Here is a 21,588-nt window from a genome sequence, read left to right as displayed (position 1 = left end):
GGGACACTTTCTAATCCTTATTCCATCTATGTCGGCCCTAATCACAAGACAATCTTCCTTACATGGAAGCTGCTCTGTCTCAGTGCCCGGTACCAAATGGTCCCAGTACCAACTCTCGTACTCCTGGCTAACCAACTAAAAAACAACAAGGTTCTTATCAAGTCTCTTTATCAACCATTTTTTCACTATTCATCAGATTTCAGCTCAGTCATGATCTCCCCTTTGTTTCTTCCCTATTCTGAGAGATCAAATGGTTAGTAGCATTTACATTTTATCAATGAATTGTCTCTAACAGAATAAATCTATCTGATGCCGATATAAACAAATCCAATGGATGCCCACAAAATTCGTCTTTTGTCTTTTATCTCTACCCTTCTCCTTCCCCTAGATTCAGGAATTTCTATAAGTCCACAATCTTCTTTACATGTAGGGCCAGTCTACTGTGTCTTCAAATTGGGCATTTCCTTTAAACAAAATATAATTTTCCAAAGTCATATTTCAGTCAAAACCCATCCCACCAAATCTCAACAATATGGAGGTTAATAATTTATCACGGGTTTACTATGTGCCAGGGGCTTTACCTACATTATTGCATTTAATCCTCTCAACAGTCCTATGAGGCATGATACTTTCGCTCTCACCATTTCCAGGTAAGGAAACAGCCTCAGAAAGGTGAGTAACTTGCTCAAGGTCACACAGCTAGTAAGTGGCCAACCTGGAATTTAAACCTGGATTTCTCCAACTCTTTCCACAATGAGTACTTGCCTCACTGAACTTGTTTCTGTGCCTGTAAAATGGCTGGAGGAAAGAGAATACGCATATTTTCTTGCAGGATTGCTTTGAGGATTCAATGAGGTAACATATAAAGCTACTGAAACACAACAGACTTTGGTTAACCATTACTTCCTATTCTCCCTGTGGCCTAAAGTGGCTACTAGATTTCTTTATGGACCTAGATCTGACTTAGGGCCCCTCACAATGAAACTCCCACAACAAGGCACCCACCATTCTGTTGGTGGTTGGTGACCTAAAGGAAATGTAAGCAGGGGCTCACCTTGTGCTTATTTGTATTTCACAAAGCGTATTTTACTTGCTCTTCACATCACCTCTAAGAGTTACTAATACTTCTGTTTGACAACACTGAGCCCAGCAGAGCAAACCAGCTTTCCCTAGGTCACAGGGTCATCAGCAACAGAGACAACTAGAATCAAAGTCCCAGGAAAGAAGTGACTATTGAGAGGCTGAGGCCCCTACCAGGCTGTGCTGAGTACATGCTGTGCTGAGCACATTATATGCCTAGTCTCATTTACTCCTCACACCCAACCTATGAGTCAGTGACATCACGAAAATGAGATTCAGATAGGTTAAGAAACTTGATCAAAGACACCAGCTAGTAAGTACAAAATCCAGATTCAACACCTAGGGTTTTCTGACTCTGAGCCCTCAGTATACCACCTCCTTAAAAATGTATGTTTAGGGCCGGCCCGGTGTCATAATGGTTAAGTTCGTGTGCTCTGCTTTGGCAGCCCGGGGTTCACCAGTTCAGATCCCAGGCACAGACCTATGCATGGTTTATCAAGCCATGCTGTGGCAGGCATCCCACATATAAAGTAGAGGAAGATGGGCACAGATGTTAGCTCAGGATCAATCTTCCTTAGCAAAAAGAGGAAGATTAGCAGCGAATGTTAGCTCAGGGATAATCTTCTTCTTCAAAAAAAGTATCGTTTACAGGGCTCTCTTCTCAAATTACCAAAAGAAACGACATGTCGCCTTAGGCATGGTCCTTCCTACCATCCCAAAGTTATTTCCATCTACATCTGGGTGGTTCTAATTTTATAAATTTAGGGAAGGCAGGGTGAGACCAAATCACATGTAGTTCTAGAAACTGCCCTAAAAATAAAAGCACCTCACTACATCTCCAAATGCATTTCATCTTCTGTTGATACCAAGTGAAGCTCCCTCACGCACTCTGTAGAAACTGGAGAACAAACACGTGCACAGGAAGCATTTCTGTTTCAACACAGTCTGCCGATTAGAATTCCTCGGTTGATTGTCAAATGCAAACCTGGAGAGCCCCTTACTTCCCATGAAAAGCCTTTCGATGCTAAACATGATCATCACTTGCTGGGGACAAAACTGGAAGAGGGAGAACGAGGCGTCAGGTTACAACTTGGAGCTGAAGTGCTGTAATGAACACTGGCAACATAAATACGATGGCTTGCCATCATTCCTCATCCCTCACATTACCTGGGGAATGGGAGAACCATTAATTCCATGGCAAGTTTAAGAAGTGATGCTTTTTAAAAAAATTCTGAGCATTTAACATCACGAATTAACAAGAGCAACCAAAACAAAAGCTACGTATAAATGACTGAAAAATAAAATCTCTATATGCAAATAATAGTCTACAGACAAACTACCTGCTCTTGTTAAGAATCAGTCATTTGCAAAGGGAAAAAAAATACTTTGTAGTTCTTATAGACGCAAATTCTTTAAAATTCCCAGCCCCCATAATAAACTGATAAAAGTAAAGGAGAGTAAAATGGAAAAGCTTAGTTTCCCACCCGTGTAGGGAAAAAACCAGTTCTTCCCGATTGCGTGTTTGTTTCTTTCCTGTGAGTTTCCTTGACTACTCACACAAAACACTTCATTTTGACACTTTCGGTCACCAAATGCGTGGCAGTTTTCCCCACAACAAGCAAGTCTCCGACACCAGCTGAGTGTCCTACAATTTAACTCAAATCAGACACTACCTACCAGAGACTGTGTCAGATCCCACAAGTTAAGGGCTCAGTCCCACAAGACTGCCCCCCCCGTCCCCCGACACACACACTCCAGACGCCAGTCACAGTTCAGGTTATGGACACTCCAGATGCCAGTCAAGCTCAGGTTATTACCTGTGTTCTGACCAAGTCGCTATAGATTGGAGATTCCAATAGCCCCCTCCTTGAGTTCGATTAATTTGCTAGAACAGCTCACAGAACTCAGGGAAACACATTTACATTTACCAGTTTATTAAAGTGTATGATAAAGGATTCAGATGAACAGCCAGATGAAGAGATACATAGGGCAAGGTCCGGGAGGGCACTGAGCACAGGAGTTTCTGTCTCCATGAAGTTGGGGTACACCATCCTCCCAGTGTGCATGTTTTCACCAAACAGGAAGCTCTCTGAACCCCATAATTACATAGGCATGATCAATTATTAACTCTTTCTAGCTCCTCTCCTCTCTCTGGAGGATGAGGGGTGAGGTTGAAAATTCCAAGCTTCTAATCACGGCTTCATCTCTCTGGTGACCAGGCCACATCCAGGAGCCCACTCAGAGTCACCTCATTAGAACAAAAGATGCTCCTAGTGCTCTTATCACTTAGGAATTTACAAGCTTTTTAGGTGCCCTATGTCAGGGACCAGGGTCACAGACTAATATATACATTTTCTATTATCTCACAAAGAGATTGAAGAAATGGACACAATAACATGGTTGATACTTCTAAAAAGTGGCTCTACTATTTCAGTTGCTAACTAAATGAGCAGCGTTATTGGTTAATTCCCAGAATCACACCCTTTGTATTCCTTGGTCTCAGATATTCCCACGTGGATTAATAACGTCCAAATGGACAATACTCTGAATCTACCAGCTGCCTTGAATGTTAAACAGTCTGATAAAATTTTTTCCTTCGATAAAAAATCTAAGGCTTATAAAACATACATTCACACCTCCTTTACTTGACGAACTGCAAGAGTGGGACTCCTTTCAGAGAACAAGCATGGTACACGATTCTGGCTGCTGTTCTGAGACTGACGCAAGATCCTCAAGGCTGAGGGACAACTCTGACTCACGCCTTGTCTGGAATTTGGCCAACCAATTCAGGTTCCCCGGGAAATAATTTGGTAGACTGGCTGAAATGCAAAGGGGAAAGCTGCTGGAAAAGTAAAATTAGGGGGTGTATGCAGCCTGGTCATCAAGGGCTCAGACGAAGGGTCCAACTGCCTATTCTGAATCCGGGAAATGCCACTCACCACCTGTGTGATCTTGGGCAAGTCAACTCACCTCTCTGTGCCTCCTCATCCATAAAATGGTGATAATAGTACTTATACTGCAGAGAATTCTTGAGTAAATTGCAGCAAGTGATGCAGTAATGTACTGAGAACGATGCCTGGGCGTAGTAAGTGTTCAATAAAAATTACCTGTGATTGTTGCCTTTCTTATTATCCCAATGGATAAAAAGTTTCTCTGCTTTTAAGACAATTTTTAAAAGATGACAGAATGGCAAGATAAAGAATTTTTACCACTTTTGGAAAATAATACATTTTCACTAATTCAATAAGTATTACTGAGCATGACGATATTCTAGGTATTAAGGATGAAATGGTGAGCCCACACAGAAGCCTGTCATTCAATGAGGGAGACAAAGAATACATTCAAAGAACCATGACAACAGTCACATAAGGAAAGGGTACTTTAGGGAATCTTTTCTAAGGTAATGGTACAAAACATGAAAGGCTCTATGTATAAAGATGTTTCACACAGGCTCCTTTATAATGGTAAAACTTAGAAATACCTTCAACACTCAACACTAAAGGAATGGTCAAATCAATTATTTTATAACTACTTAATGAACTATTATGCAGTCATTAAAATGATGGCTTTGAAGTTTATGTAGTTACCGTGAAAGGCATTTGTAATAAAACATTACTTGAAAAAAGCAAGACATGAAATTGTACTTATACTGTAATTATGACTTTAAAATCAGTATATGGAAGACTAGAAGGAAATCTGCCAATTTGAGCTATAAAGGAAAGATAACAATGATAATTTATGGAGAATTTATCGTGCACCAAGGTATTTTAAGCACTTCTATACGCTGTCTCCTTTCATTCTCATAGTCATAACATAGGTGCTAGTATTCACATTTCCCCCAGAGGGAGGTTTAAACTCAGGGTGGGTCGACCCCAAAGACAGGCTCATTACAACCACTAAACACTTGTCTATATATTGTAATGGGAAAAATAAGTTTTTGCTTATAACTTCCTTGCATTTTTTAAAAATCGTAACAACTGATCATTTACCGTATGCAAAATCCTATCCTAAGCATTTTATGCATGTAATTCATTTACTCTTCACAAGTACTCTATGAAGTAGGTTCCAATGTTATCCTCCCTTTATAGAGGAGGAAAAGGAGACTCAGAAAATTAAACGGCTTGCCCAAGGTCACACAGCTGATCAGGACAGGATAGTTTTCTGGTTTCAGAGAACTAGGGCAAAAGAACATAAATGGATCTGCAGGAAATATAATTTAAAACATATATGTGCAGGTAGTACTTATTCGAAAACTTTTTTTATTATTACTTTTTCCCTCCCTCCCTCCCCTGCTCAAAAACATTTTACATAAAGCTTTTAAAATTTTTTGTTTAAAGACTAAAAGAGTCTTTCTGGGGAGGAGTGCAGCAGTTTTCTTAATTATGAAATATTTCGAACATATCAAGAAGTGCAGTTAATAGAAAAACCAGTGGGCTTTAACAAATGTTAATGTCTTTAAAAGTAACAAAAGCTATGTCCCCACCAAAAGCCACTGATTGGGAAAATTTTTAATTATAGCCTTTAAATTCTTCTCAAACTGGGTGTCAATATGAAAGGGGTTAATTAATTCTCAAAAAGCCACCACTTTCCTTGACTAAGGACATTCAGAGAAAAACAGAAAAACAGTTTAGCTAGAATCTAAGGAAGAACACTAGGCAAGGAATAAGGGGTCAAATCCCAGACAGTAAGTGGGATTCCAAAGAAACTGGAAGTGACAAAGAAATGTCACTCCCACAAACCTGGGTTCACGAGACACAAGGCTTCTTTTCTCCCTAACAGGCAGACACTCCAGCCTCCTCCCCATCACCTTCCTGGGGCTCTGCCTGGTGCCCCAAATCCCACAAAGGGTGGGCACAACCAAAGAGGTCCTTCAGCAAGAGATGAAATTCTACCATAGAGTGGGGCAACAGAATAAGAAATCTCCACCAACAGAGGAGGAAATAGTGATCAGGGAGAACAGCTGGACACCTCTAAGAGCTTGAGGAGCATTTAATTAGCATGCTGCAGGGCCTACGCACACAACTGAAGTTTAACTACTGGATATACCTTTAAGAAATAAAATTACAGGGGCCGGTCCCATGGCCAAGTGGTTAAGTTTGTGCGCTCCGCGATTCAGCCCAGGGTTTCAGCGGTTCGGATCCTAGGCATGGACCTAGCACCACGCATCAAGCCATGTTGAGGCAGCATCCCACATAGCACAACCAGAAGGACCTACAACTAGAATATACAACTACGTACCGGGGGGCTTTGGGGAGAAGAAGAAGCGGGGTGGGGGGGGGTGGTGTGGAGATTGGCAACAGATGTTAGCTCAGGTGCTAATCCTTAAAAAAAAAAATTTAAGAAAAATAAAATTTACCTTTGCAATTCAAATTGCTCTACCCAGAATTCTGTATTAACCCCTGAATGACATTTTCCTGGACTTGTTGGTCAAAGAGCCTTAAGTAAGTACAAAGAGCCTAGCTGAATCCAAACTCAATCCTACAACAGATTTGAGCCACAAAAGATTTGTGTCTCAAATGCACTTAGTCCACTCAATCTGCAGAGGCAGCTTCTGTTTTTCTGGTATTTCAATGCAGCCTGGCCAGAGCTGTTTCAGTTTTCAATTCTGTGCCTGCATTAGGTTCACACGAGGTACCTCAAGATTTCTGGCGGCCACAAATTCCTACTTTCTCATTGGCTTTGTTTTTGAATTTAGCATAACAGAGTGCAAGACCAGGCTCAGAAAAGTAATAGATTGGTTGGAAATTCTATCCATAACAGTGGGAAGAACATGGCTGCTAAATCTCCAAAGATACCCAGCTGGGTGTGAGAACAGAAGAGCATTAGGAAAGCAAGCATCACAATAAGTGCTCTGGAGACAAGGACATTTGCTCTGTGTTCTAACAAGTGTCTACTTCAAGGTCATATGTATACCCAATGCTGATGGAGACAAGTCATGCATTTGTCTTGTCTCCTCACCCAAGCTCTCTGAGGGAAAGGATTCTGTCCTCCAGGTCAGGGAGTCAAGGAGTTTGGCAATTAAGAGGGTGGGCTCTGAGGTCAGACCGTCTGGAACTCCAGCTCTGCCACTTACTGGCTGCCAACTCTGTGCAAGTAATTTAACCTCTGTGTGCCTCCATTTCCTCATCTGTAAAATGGAAAAGGGACAATAACAACAGTCTCTCTTTCAGAGGGTTATTGGGAGAACTCAGTGTTCATAAAACAGTGCAGTGCTTGGCTCATGGTAAACGCTCATAAATTATAGCTATTGTTATCATTATATCTGGCTGTCTCCAAAGTTTCCAGAACAGTCTGTATTTACAGAAGGCATGGATTAAAAATAAGCCAACACATCTATTATTGGGCACTAATATCTCAAAGGCACCTTCAATATCTAAAAATCTTTGTGATATGCAATTTATTTAGCTCGCTTGGATTTTCAATGAAATTGTAACAACCCTACCACATGCTTGCCACCCCCTCCTGCTAACCAGCATTTTGTAAAAGTACATTCTTATTTTTAAGCATCTTATTGCCACCTTAACCCTTGACTATCTTCTTGTGACATGAATTATCTCTGACACTCTTGGATCCCCGCTTAGCTTAAACTCCTGAATATTTGTGCACACTTAAAGACTATTTGTCAGACAAATGTAAAAAATCTTGGTATTTACACATTGGGGGAAAGGAGGGAGAGCCGAAATAAATCATACAATGTCAGAATTGAAAATCACCTCCTAGGCCAATCCCTGGTTTTACAAAAAGTGACAGTGAAGTTCAGAGTAACTAGTCCAAGCAATGTGGCCATTAGAGTGTGGCCAGAGCCCAGATTTCCTGATTCCTGGCCTGTGTGCTCCTTACTGCACTGTGTGGAGACCTGACTTCTGATCACTGTGAAAATAATGACACTGACGCATCCAGAGCTCCGGAAACCACTTTCTGTCATTTCAGGTAAGAGCTTAACTTCTTAGGTTTCGTCTAGTTTCATAGACGGTAAAGTCCCAGCATTTCAGCTGTCTAACTTAAGGGATTCCCGAAAGCTTTACCACTGAGCAGTCTACTACAACCCTGATGAATTCAAATGAGCCATCGAGGGATTCTGGATTCCTAAGTCTCACAGTCAAGGTAAAGGAATTGATTTCAACTCAGTAGAAGGCGCAAAACTATATTGCTCGCAGAATCCTCATTTCACCAGGATATTTTTGCTGCAAAGGGTACATGTCTCGGGACTAGAACTCTAGAGATAACAGCAGGATGAGCTGAGCTGATGGGGAGGAAGATATGTAAGAAGAGGGCAGCTATTGTTATTTAACTGATCTAGAAAGAAATTGTTAAAAATCAGAATTCCTGGTAATATCCTCACAGCATCTAATGAATAAATATCAAGGAAATCAATCTATGTGAGCAGTCAAGAGTGGGATTAAAAGGTATTATTAACAGGTAAATTGAGAGCTGGGAAGTAAACCCTCTGGAACTGGAGGGGCAGAACATATTTCATCAGTTCTCTCGAGTGGTTCAAGTAATGCAAAGAATCTTGAAAGAATTCACATAACCAAGAAGGAAATATAAGTCTTTACTATATAGTCAGCAGAATATTACACTGGTGTTCTTACGTTGTACTTGTGACTTCTATCTGTTCTTTTGAATGACGGTTTTATTTGCTCTTTTCCTCTATCTTGGAATCCATTGGGTTTGAAAAGTCCACTCTTTTTTAGGGTTGTCACGACCATGCATGGGTGTACACCAGACATGCAATTCACAGATAAGGAATTGAGCAGCTCAGGGCAACTAGTCCAAGGTTAACACAATTAAAAAGCTTGGAGAAGGACTGAGGTCAACAACTAGTGAGTAACAGAAGCATTAACTTTCAATGTCTTTGGAGTAGGGATCAGAAGACTAGACCCAACAATTTCATTTATTCTTCACAACAATCCTGTGAGGGCAGAATAATTAGCCCTGCTTTCCTAATGACAAACAGAAGTTCCAAAAGGTTAAGTCATTCATTCAAGTCATACAGCAGAGACTGGTAACACCCAGAGCCAGCTAGTGGTGGAAGCTATAAATTGGCAGAATTCCTTTGGAAGGAAGTTTGGCAATAAGCATCAAAGGTCTTAAAAATGTGCTTTAACCTAGGAAGAAACCAGAAACATACACAAGTACCTATATTCACAGATTTACCACAATATTATTTATAATACTGAAAAAAATAGAAACCAATGAGAAAAAAATGAGAAAACAATAAGAGCTACTATGACAATGGAATATTATGAAGGCATCAAAAATCATGTCTTCAAGGAACATGTAATGACAGAAAATGTTCACAATACATTCATAAATGAAAAAGTTGGGCTAAATGAACAGAATCATCCCAATTTTGTTTTTCAAAAACAACCATACATATGGAAACATACACAAGACACAGGAAAGGATCTCTATCAAAATGTTAAATGTGGATACACTGAGTATTAAAATTATGGATTTACAAAAAATGATCAAAAAATAATTTTGAAGAGAAACAACACAAACTTGACTATACTGCTACTATCTAAATTTTTTGTTCAGATAAGTATTTAAAAGGCTATTTACTTATAAAAATATACTTCTTATCAGAGAACTTCTCTTAATGCTAACAATAATTGAAGTTTTTCTATGTGCCAGGCATGTTTCATGTATGTGATCTGACTTAATCCTTAAAATAACCCTGTGAAGTAGGACTATTATCACTCTATTTTAGAGAAGAAAATTTAGGGTCCAAGATGTGAAGTGTTACATCTGAGAAGTGAGAAAACCAGATCATGGACCAAGGGCACTTCTCTCAAGCTTCCCATTCAATCCCTATATTAAACACACAGCCAAAACCTTGTTTCACACTCAATAATCTTTCTAAAGGGAGAACGTTCTGGGCTTTTAATTCAGGAGTTGATATTTGGTACGTGATAATTAGGATGTCTATAATTTACTTCAAAATATTTCAGCACATGCTGTATAATATTATGGTGCATGTATTAGTTCAAGTTATATACCAGGTACAGGCAGTTGCCCTAATGCAGGATTCATACTCTAGGGGTTGGTTATGAGCGTTCTAATCAGCAACCTCAATCCCCAGAAACTTCAGTTACCTCTATCCTTGAAAACACCAGGGACTTTGATCATTAGCATAAGGAATGCTAAAATTGTGAATTTTTCCTGGTGAAACTAGTGGCTTCCTAACTAGCATAGCAGATGTTAGAAATGCACTCTTGTTAATGTAATTAGTGGAACTTAAGATATGAGCATTAGCTCAAAATTCTAGATATATACCCATCCTTGCACAAGGATGGGTATAAGACTCTATCTAGTAAGCCCTTCACTCTCCAACTTCAGGGACGACACCCATAGTTTACACCTAAATGGTCTTGTGGCCAGTCACTGGATCAGAAGATTCTGGCTGCCTGATGCTATCTGTAAAATAGCTGGATCTTGCCTTTGGAATATTGTCAGCTCTGCCTTCAGTGAACAGTTTATGCAATTCATGATCAGAGTACCCAAAAGGACAAAGACTTAATCAAACTACAGAACAGGCAACTATTTTATGCATACTTGTAAAAAAAATGATTAATAAAATGCTGAATGTGTTGCAGAACTTTTTCATAAGTTGGTACTGAGGACATGAGGGTGCAGCTGACACTCACCAACCTCTAATTGTCATCAATTCCCAATATGTACCAAAAAGAACTTAACAGTTGTGCATATAATTTGGCATACCAATCAGCTTAGGTCAGTAAGGCAGGCAGTTCTGACACGGCCCCCAATAATCCCTGCCTCCTGTTATTTACGCCTTTGTGTAATCCCCTTCCATTGAGTGTGGGCTGCATCTAGGGGGACTTGCTCCTAGTGAACACAATACAGAAAAATAAAGGGATGTCACTGCTGTGATTAGGTATCAAAAAACTATGGCTTTCGCCTTGCTGTCACTCTCTTGCCCTCTCTCTCGCTTGCTGCCATGTTGTGAGATGCTCTATAGAGAGGCCTATGTGGCAAGGAACCAAGGGAGGCCAGCAGAATCCTATCAGCAACCATGTGAGTGCATCTGGAACTAAATCTTCCCAATCGAGCCTTCAGATGAGATCACAGCCCCCGCCAATACTTTGATTACATCTTTGTGAGACCCTGAAGCAGAGGACCCAACTAATTTGCGCCCAGACTCTTGACCCACAAAAACTGAGAGATAATAAATGTGTGTTGTTCTAAGCTGTGGACTGTTGGGGTAATTTGTAACACAAGAGATAACTAATACAGATAGTTTGCAAAAATGATGTAATCACAAACAGTAGTCAGGTTTTTCAAATGCCCATTTGGACTATGTATATAGTATCAGCATGCACACACAAACAAGTATGGTATCTTCTGTCTGAGGGAATTATCTTCTACTATTAAAATGGGTTTTTTTTTCTTTTTTTTCTTTTGAGGAAGATTAGCCCTGAGCTAACATCTGCTGCCAATCCTCCTCTTTTTGCTGAGGAAGACTGGCCCTGAACTAACATCTGTGCACATCTTCCTCTACTTTATATGTGGGATGCCTACCACAGCATGATTTGCCAAATGGTACCATGTCCACACCCGGGATCCGAACCAGCAAACCCCGGGCCGCCAAATCGAAACATGCACACTTAACTGCTGCGCCACCGGGCCAGCCCCTAAAATGGATTTTTCTAAGACTCAAATAAGCAGACACCATAAGGAAGCAGCATATTCAGATCCCTTTAGCTGTAGCATGTCTAGGCTAGACCTTCTTCACAGCAATGTTCAAATTCTTTGACTTGCCCACATTATTTCAGTGACAAATATTCATATGCTGTTGAATTCAATCTCTCTGTGCTTCAGCCTCCAGATAAACACAGTAAGAATAAAAATGGAACTAATAAGGGACCCTTGCCAGGAAAGTGGCTGAAACAACAAATTATTTTATCACATACTGAAAACGTATTTCACAAACTTAAAAAAAAATACCTCTAAGCAAGTGTGCTATGAGAACTCGGCATTTCCGCAGCATCTGTAGCTGTCTCTAAGTACTCAGGTAACTGGGCTAAAAAAGAACACTTGCAGGGCTGGCCCCATGGTGTAGTGGTTAAGTTCAGTGCATTCTGCTTCAGTGGCCTGGGTTTGCAGGTTCGGATCCCGGGTGCAGACCTAAACCACTTGTCAGCCAGGCTATGGCAGCAACCCACACGTAAAGTAAAGGAAGACTGGCACAGATGACAGCTCAGGGATAACGTTCCTCAAGGAAAAAAAACAGGAAGATTGGCAGCAGATGTTAGCTCAGGGCTAATCTTTCTCGGCAAAAGAAAAAGAAAGAAACACTTACATGACAAGATTATTATCACCCATATTATCTCTTGAGCTTCTCCTAGAAAAGTAAAATGTAGAGTTTGCAAGAACCACGTGGGAGTTCACCAAAAAGCCCTTTTGATTTTGGTTTGGAATTTTTTTTTTTGGTGGGGGAAGAACTGATGATTTTTTGTTTTTACTTGGAGAGATGGAGGCAAAAACTCCAAAAGACAGTTATCCCCAAGCAGTATAAAGCATGCTTTCTCAACGGGGACAACACCAAAATGAGGTGACAATTTGTTCTTGGGAGTGAAAAATATCTTACACTTTTTATGTATAAAGTAAAGACATAACACAGTATATAAACAGATAATCAGTCTAGCTATGGAATTAAAATTTCATGGTGGGGGGAATTAGGAAAAATATGTCTAAAAAGGCTCCTTGGTGGGGGTGAGGGGGCAGTAACGAAAAAAAGGTTGAGAAACACTGGCCTAGGATGCCTTCCCAGAACTGTGGACACCTGCAGAGCCACGCTCACCCCAGGGAATCTCCTGATCTCTCTATTTCCTTCTCTGAGGATCCCTGAGGTCAGACTTGACGGGCCCGGGTTCCTCCCAGCTCTGCTTCACCATTGCTACCATTCCCCTAGGCTGCAGAAATGTGAATGAAGCCTTTCGTGTGTGCCAGAATTCCACCAATCCCTATCTTTCTTCAGATCTTTCTGTTTCCTTGATCTGTTTTTTGAATGTGCTTGCTTACCTCGAGGCATGTTAAAATATGTATTTGGCATCCAGCGTACTACTTGCCTGTGGCACTTTTTCAATACTTCCAACCCGTCTTCCATTGGCCACCTTGGGTCAAAATTGTCCAGCAGAAATGAAATCAGGGCAGAGAGACAGAGACTACGGCAAAGTCAAGGGACAGGTGAGTGCCTCTCAGACTGAGGAAAGCACTGTATGGCACGCTCTCTAGTGTCACCAGGCAAAAGTGTGGTATATGGTACTCACTCTTATGTACAGACTTGAGAAAACTGAGCAATGGTACAGTCCATAGCTGTCACGGACAAAGATAGATGGCTATCTCAAAAACAAACTGTTTAAGCAGTTCCTCAAAAAATTAAACATAGAATTACCATATAATCCAACACAAGAATTGAAAGCAGAGACTCAAACAGATATTTACACACCTGTGTCCACGGCAGCATTGTTCACAATAGCCAAAATGTGGAAGCAATTCAAGTGTCCATTGATGGATGAACAAATGAAATGTGATATACACATACACTCGAATATTATTCAGCCTTGAAAAGAAAGGACATTCTGACACATGCTACAACACAGAAGAACCGTGAAAACAGGAGGCTAAGTGAAATAAGCCAGACATAGAAGCACAAATATTGTATGATTCCACTTCTATGAAGTCTCAAATTCACAGAGACAAAAATAGAATGGTGGCTGCCAGGAGCTGGGAGGAGAGAGGAATGCAGAGGTATTATTTAATGGCTGCAGAGTTTCAGTTTAGGAAGATGAAAAAGTTCTGCAGATGGATGGTGGTGACGGTTGCACAACACTGAAGATACTTAGTGACACTGAACTATACACTCAGAAATGGTTAAAATGGGAAATTTTATGTACTGTATATTTTACCACAATAAAAAAATGTAATATAATTTTTAATACTTTTTTCCAATATAAAGATATGTTCAAAACAAACAGCATAACAACAAATCTGTAGTCCACACAGTATAAAGGGTATGTCATTATAGGAAAAATGGTAGAAATGCCAGCTAAACACACCCTCAACTTGTGTGGCGTTCTGGAATTTAGGCCAACTGCAGTCTGGATAAGAATAGTCTAGGGGCTCTGAACAGAAGGAAGGACACTCTGCAGCCACTCAAAGGCCCTTTCAAATACCAACGTCACGGCCCCTCAGTCCTCTGGTCCACTCCACGTTCTTTCATTGTAACTGAGTTCCTTGATTCTGCATTTTTCCACCCTTACTGTTCACACCACATCTCCTTACTCTGGCTCTATCAAGACACACACCTTGTCCCACACAAGTGGCTGGAGTGCAGAGCCCAGTGAGTGTGACAATGTGGTACACACTGTGTACATCCAGAGTACATTCTGGAGTCAGATAGGCTTGGGATCAAATCTCAGGTTCACCACTCACTAATTCTGTGATCTTGAGAAAACTGCTTTGCCACTTGGGTCCTCAACTTCCCTACACATAAAATGGGAATAACTGTTCCTATCTCATAGAGTTGTTTAGAAAAGTAGACGAGGTAACGCATGCCAAGCACAGTGCGTGGCATCTAGTAAGCTCTGTGAGCACCAGTTGTTATTTTAATATCCTTTGTAGCATTGATCACGGTGCTGAGCACTGAACACCAAGTGGGGCTCGATAAATTGTTAGTAACAGTAGCTGTTTCTTCACTGCTGGTCATGCTTTCCACCCTGATCTAGACGTCCAGGGAGTAAAGCTGTATAACGTACAGTCTCTCCTCTTATGAATTCTGTCTTATTCCTACTTGCGTCTCCAGCATCTCTCCCAATGCCTGCCACATAGTTGACACCCCAAGTATTTGTGGAACTGAACTTCTGAGTTTAAAATCTAGTGTGTGCCCATATGAGTTTGAAAGAAAAAAACCCATGTAACCATAAAAAGAAAGCATGATAAAGAAACATGTGAGTAGGACTTCCTTAAATTCTTGAAAACAAAGAGAATGTCTTTGTATATTTGACCTGTGTTCTTCAATTTACTGAAAGCTTTCGAACACAGCCCTCAGATCTATCTGTGGGAATGCATTAACTCACATTTCGTAGACGAATAAACTCAGGATCAGGGAGTGTACTGACTTGTGCTAGATCACAAAGATAACTGGCTTTAGTAAGCTGTAAGTTCAGAACTGCCTCTATGTCAAGGACATATCTGTTGACTTGAATACCAAGGGGAAATCCCCATTCTCCTGCCGACATACTTCTACTCCAAGAGGAAAGTGGGGTCTAAGTGACGTATGAAAAGTCAGCATCTGTGTCAGAAAGTTCCCTGAATTGCAAGTTGCCTCAGAGTGGTGAAAGGAGAAAAGAAAAACAATTGAACAAGACCCCAAAAGCACAGAAACACAACTGACCTCAGCTGCGGGGTCCATATCTAAGGGCAGATTTTAATTTACAAACACAGAGATAAAAAAAACTTTGTGAGTGCCTAGTTTTGATTTTTCCAGAAAAAAAAAAGAATAGATATCAGATACCACCTTTACCACTAAACAGCCTCAGGGATGCAGTCCTAAAGTGAAAATAAAGTCACCAAAACACTCTCATGGTGACTTCCGCAGAAGCCATTTACGCTGGCTCAGCTATAAAGGTTTTATCAGGAACTCAGGCTGATACCGGGAAATACCACTACTTAGATAAAAGGTAAAGGATACTTAAGCATGAGTGGCTTCTAAAATTGAAAAGCTAACTAATTAAACTAAGCCTCTTAAAAAAAAAAAGTAAATTTGGAAAAGGCAAAAGCTAGCAGGAAAAACATACTCTTACTTCCAAGCATAATAAGTGAGAATACTGAGGAATCAGTTAGGTTCCTTACTTTAAAATTTTAAAGTCGCTTGATGATTTCTAGATAATATTCATCAGAAACCAACTGTGGACCTCACTGTGTGTTCTCTCTCCTTTCTACTCATTTCCACATAAATGTACTAGCACTGTCCAAGGTATTATGTACTGGGGGGACTTAGGATTAAGATTAATAAAACCCCCTCTCTGCCATCAAGAGCACAGAATCTACTGTGACACCATGCCAGAGACTTTTGGGATTATTTACCCACCACACTACCCCTTTCTCTGGGAACTGACACTCCAATCCTGATCCTCGTGGTCATGGCAGAGGACGGGCCATATTTGTAAACCTGACTTCTACCCTCCAGGACATACTTGACCTAAGGAAGGCCAATGAGTGTCCCTTTCAGAAAATTTGGAATTGAAAGAAGTGTGCAGTCTCTTTGTTGGCCATAACTCTATATAACATGTACACTTGGACTGTGGAGGTCCACATTACACTACACAGACTGTGGAGCAAACAACACCAGTCTACAGAGGAAGAGAATAAAAAAGATGCCTAGTCTTACAGACAAGAGCTAAAGAAAGAATACTACCCAGGTTCCAGAAGCTTTCAGTTCCCAGTGCAGACCATTCTGAAGCCTGTGAGCCTCCCCACCCTTGCAACCTTACAATGAGCTAGCCTAAAGTAGTTTCTATAACTTGCAACCAAAGAGTCCTAATAAATACAGGGGGAACGAGACCACAACACAAATTCATCTAATGCACAGCTGTATTTGTGAAGTTCATGCTGCTGAGTAGGCAAACATTCCACTTCATTCATCTGAGGGCTGCACAGAAAAGTGGGAAGTGTAAGATTATCAACAAAAGATGGGGATTTGAGTCCAGACACCCCCTTTGCTAGTCCTGTGACCTTGAGTAAATCCATTTAGCCCACACTTAACACAGTGCCTAGCACAAAGCAGGTGCTCAGTATATACTTCTAAGAAGAAGGAAGGTGGGGAAGCAGCCACCTACAATACTGGGTGCACTTATGTCTTCAAGACACTTCTCATCAATAAAATGGGAACAATAATGTCTACTTTACGCATCTCACAGGATCAGAATGTATACAACCAGTGTAGGTTCAGATTGATGGACAGGCCAAATACAGACTGACCTGGATTAACCAAACCATATCTATTTATCTAAAGCAAGGTTGGCACACTATAGTCCACAGGCTAACGTCAGTCCACTACTTGTGTTTGTATGGTCCATGAGATAAGAATGGTTTTTACAAAAGAACACTTGCAATCGATTTGATGTTAGGGAATACTAACAATTGACCCCAATTCAGCTAAATATTATCTCTCTCAAAAAACAGAATTCCAAGGGCCGGCCCGGTGGCACAGCGTTTAAGTTCATGCACTCCACTTCAGCAGCCCAGGGTTGGCCAGTTCGGATCCCAGGCGCAGACCTGCCCACCGCTTGTCAAGCCATGCTGTGGCAGGTGTCCCACATATAAAAACAGGAAGATGGGCACAGATGTTAGTTCAGGGCCAATCTTCCTCAGCAAAAAGAGGAGGATGGGCAGCAGATGTTAGCTCAGGGCTAATCTTCCTCAAAAAAAAAAAAAACAGAATTCTATTCTTCTAAGAATTATACTTAGTAGACCTGTATTACAAAACAAACAAAACTATATTCAATTATTATTATTATATTTTTAATTTTGTCAATTAAAAAAAATGTGCAAATTTATTTCTCTCTCGTTACAAAGTACCTACATGATATCTCCATTTTGCCTCTTGGCCCACAAACTTTAACATATTTACTATCTGGCTCTTCACAGAAAAAGTTTGCCATTCCTGATCTAAACAATGTATAAGAAGTCAACTCAGTCAGGAAAATGGAAACAAAATTATTTTTCTCATCAGCCCTATTATTTTTAGACTGCAATTTTGCAGAACATGGGGGTTTTCACAAATGCATATTTTTAAAGATAGCAGAAAAACCTGCAATACTGTCTGAGTGAACGCCAGTCAGATCAGACCTTCTGGAAGCTCAAGGACCCTCATCAAGCCCAGGCGTAGACAGGCTGGGCCAGTCTGGATATGTGCTCATCTGGGCCAGGCACACTCATTAATCTCAACAGTATGTCTATGGAGTACAGTACAGTGGCAAATGTTCATTCTTCACCCTCAGCCTCCCAGACTACCACATCGTGGTCCAGGTTCATTCTTGAACCTAGATCTGCAAAACGAGAACAAAGGTCCATTACCCAGAAAAATCTCTGAGGTCATACCAATAGTTCTTTAGAGCAGCCATTCAGCCTAACTCACAAAACAAAACTAAGTAACATGTGCATAATTCCTGAGTAAATCCTGGAAATAAGTGATTATGCTCATTATCACAACAATAATAAAATAAAATATTATAAATAATAATTTTAAAACACTTCAGAACACCTGTAATAGGCATAGAAAGATGCATAAGGAATGGACTTGGCTCTAAGCAACAGAATAGGCTATCTCAAGTTCATGTGTAATATCATGTAAGACATATTAGAAATAGAATAGCCCTATTTAAAACAAGGTACACAGGACCCTAGAACTCCAAAGTGGGCTCTGGATCACAGAAGCCTAAGCTCCCATAAGCCTAGAGTTTGAAAACCACCATAACAGACAACCAGAAGCTCCAGATCTCTGCATCCTCCTCATCCATAATATCAGGACAAAAATAACAGCCATTTCAAAGGTTTGTGAGGAATAAATGAGATAATAAATACAAATTCTTTTTAGAGTGAGTAGCACATAGTAAGTGCTCAATAAGTATTAGCTAGTATCTTTTTTATTAAATAGTTGTCATCATATTATATAGACTGTATTCATTCTGCTTATTTGTCTTAATTAGACTATAAGTATTCTCCATATTATCCCATACTTTTCATCAGCATATTTTTAATTTAATGGGCCACAAATGGCACCTTAGTTTTACTTTGATTTGGTTTTATGTAATAATTAGGGAGGGTAATTATTTTTGCATAAATTTGTTTATTAACCGTACTTTTTTCTTGTTATGTCTGTTCCTGAGCCTTATTCAAGAATCCAATGGGAATCTCCATGGTTTCTTAAAATTAACACTGGTTCAAAGTGCAACCAAGCTTACCTTCTGGGCTCCCTGTCTTAAGAACGTGCTGGCAAACGTTTCCAAAATGTAGTTGAGAAAGCCAGCCCCTGTGATTGAAATCCTGCCTCTTTGAATGAACTCTGTCCTGCAAAAAGCAAAAATATGCATCTTTGATGTTATTCTATGTTTGGATATTTAAACTATAGGGATTTCCAACAGCATAATTACCACTCATAATCAACAAAAAATAATATCCATAGTAACTCAATAATTGCCTATTACAACAAAAGATTTTGTCAAAAACAGACTTAGGGTTTACATAATATAAGCAAGACTTATTCAAATTAAAGAATATTCGTTTCCAGTTTCTAAGAGAGTAGACTTTAGAAGTTCTCACCACAAAAAAAGATGCAACTATATGCAGTGATGGATTTGTTAACTGACCTTTTTGTGGTAATTATATTGCAATATAAACATATATCAAATTATTACATCATACATCTTAAATTTACACAACACTATATGTCAGTGATATCTCAATAAAGCTGGAAAGAAGAGAAAATATATGGGCGCATTATTCTAACAACTCCAGAACACAGGATTTCCAGTAATACCTAACAAATAATTCCAAGATCAAACTGTGATAGTCAGGATAGTCAACAGTCTTTAAAAAGTTGTTCTACTTGACCTACAATAAATAAATGTAAGTGACTCTAAGTTATATATATTAATTATATTAACATACATTAATATATATATTCATTTCATGCTATAAAATGGCTTTTTAAAATTGTGTCTAATACAATTATCAGCTGTATGACCTTGGGTAAATTACTTGGACTCTCTTAACTCAGTTTCCTCACATGTAAAATGGGAATAATCACAGTATCTTCCTTTCACAACTACTGTGAGAAGTAAACGTGCTAATACACATAAGAGGAACATGAACAGCTCCTAACACACAATGAGCATTCGCTAAATGTTAGCCACCATTACTAGAGACAGAGACAGAGACAGGAAAGCCAGAAGCCTGGAATGGCTTCTTTAATCCTCACTTGGAAATGGAGGTGAGACAGATTAGAGGTACCACTACCTTATTTAAAGTTCTACCAATATTATCTCCATTTCATAAAACAGAGATCTGGATAACACTAAAGAGTGACATCAGAAAGATGGCAGAATGTGAAACCCCAGGCCCTTATTCCCTCGTGGAGACACCAACTCAACAACAATATATGGACCAAATCGCCTTTGTAAGAATTCCATAAGCCAGTTAAGAGGTTGTAGCACCGCAGGTGAGTGCAAAGCCAAGCAGAGCCACATCAAAGTGAAGAAAGTTTGTTGAATTTACCTGCCATAGCCCCCATCCACCCAGCACAGTGCAGTGCAATCAGGAAAATGCTCCCAACTCCCAGCTTCTTCCTTGGGAGGGAAAGAGAAGAGCAGAAGGTATGTCCAACATTCTGGCTTTACAGGGGGGCTGCCTGAGGAACAGATTTCTGTCTCACCTGACTTAGAATGCTAAAGGGAGGGGCTGGCCCGGTGGCGCAGTGTTAAGTTCGCACATTCTGCTTCTTGGCAGCCTGAGGTTCGCTGGTTCGAATCCCGGGTGTGGACATGGCACTACTTGGCACACCATGCTGGGGTAGGCGTCCCACATACAAAGTAGAGGAAGATGGGCATGGATGTTAGCTCAGGGTAGGTCTTCCTCAGCAAAAAGAGGAGGACTGGCAGTAGTTAGCTCAGGGCTAATCTTCCTCCAAAAAAAAAAAAGAAAGAAAATTTTTAAAAAAAAATTAAAAAAATAAAAGAATGCTAAAGGGAATGACAGTATACTTCAGATGCCTGGGGTTGCTGAGAACAAAGGAAAGCACGGTGACTTAGTACAGCACTAGAGAGTGTGCAGTACCTCAGACAGCCACCAGGCAGAGCAAGAGATTATGGGGGGCTGGCCCCATGGCCGAGTGGTTAAGTTCACACGCCCTGCTTCGACAGCCCAGGATTTCGCTGATTCAAATCCTGGGCACAGAAATGGCACTGCTCATCAAGCGATGCTGAGGTGGCATCCCACATGCCACAACTAGAAGGACCCACAACTAAAAATACACAACTATGTACTGGGGGGCTTTGGGAGAAAAAGGAAAAATAAAATCTTAAAAAAATGAGAGAGAGAGATTATGGGCTCTTGAGAACAGGGGTCGACCTCTTTAACTGGGAAATTATACACAAAGCCCAGAGAAGAAACATCCTCAGAAAAGATTTGAGAGGCCCCCAGAATCTCTACTCATACTGATTGATGAAGGTCATCTCCTGCATGAAGCCAGTCCATAAAGGCTGGGAGAGGTGACCATCTTTTCAAATGCCCAAGTCTTGCCAAAAGATCACAAAGTACACAAAGAGATAAGAAAGCACAGCCTAATCAAAAATAACAAAATAGGGGCCAGCCCAGTGGCATAGTGGTTAAGTTCACACACTCCACTTCAGCAGCTCAGGGTTCACAATTTGGATCCAGACACAGACCTACACACCATTCATCAAGCCATGCTGTGGCAGGGAC

The 21,588-nt window shown here is 40.4% G+C and overlaps 1 protein-coding gene across 1 annotated transcript in view; it reads right to left on the bottom strand.

Moving 5' to 3' along the window:
- Positions 1-21,588, bottom strand: part of PRELID2 (PRELI domain containing 2) — a 74,023-nt gene that overhangs the window by 17,144 nt on the left and 35,291 nt on the right. The window contains exon 5 of the mRNA XM_005599332.4: positions 19,071-19,176. Coding sequence (XP_005599389.1) covers positions 19,071-19,176 — 106 coding nt within the window. The remainder of the gene's footprint in view (positions 1-19,070; positions 19,177-21,588) is intronic.

Source organism: Equus caballus, chromosome 14, assembly GCF_041296265.1.
Source record: "Equus caballus isolate H_3958 breed thoroughbred chromosome 14, TB-T2T, whole genome shotgun sequence".
NCBI classification, from domain to species: Eukaryota; Metazoa; Chordata; class Mammalia; order Perissodactyla; family Equidae; genus Equus; species Equus caballus.
This window is presented reverse-complemented; position numbering and strand designations above follow the sequence as displayed.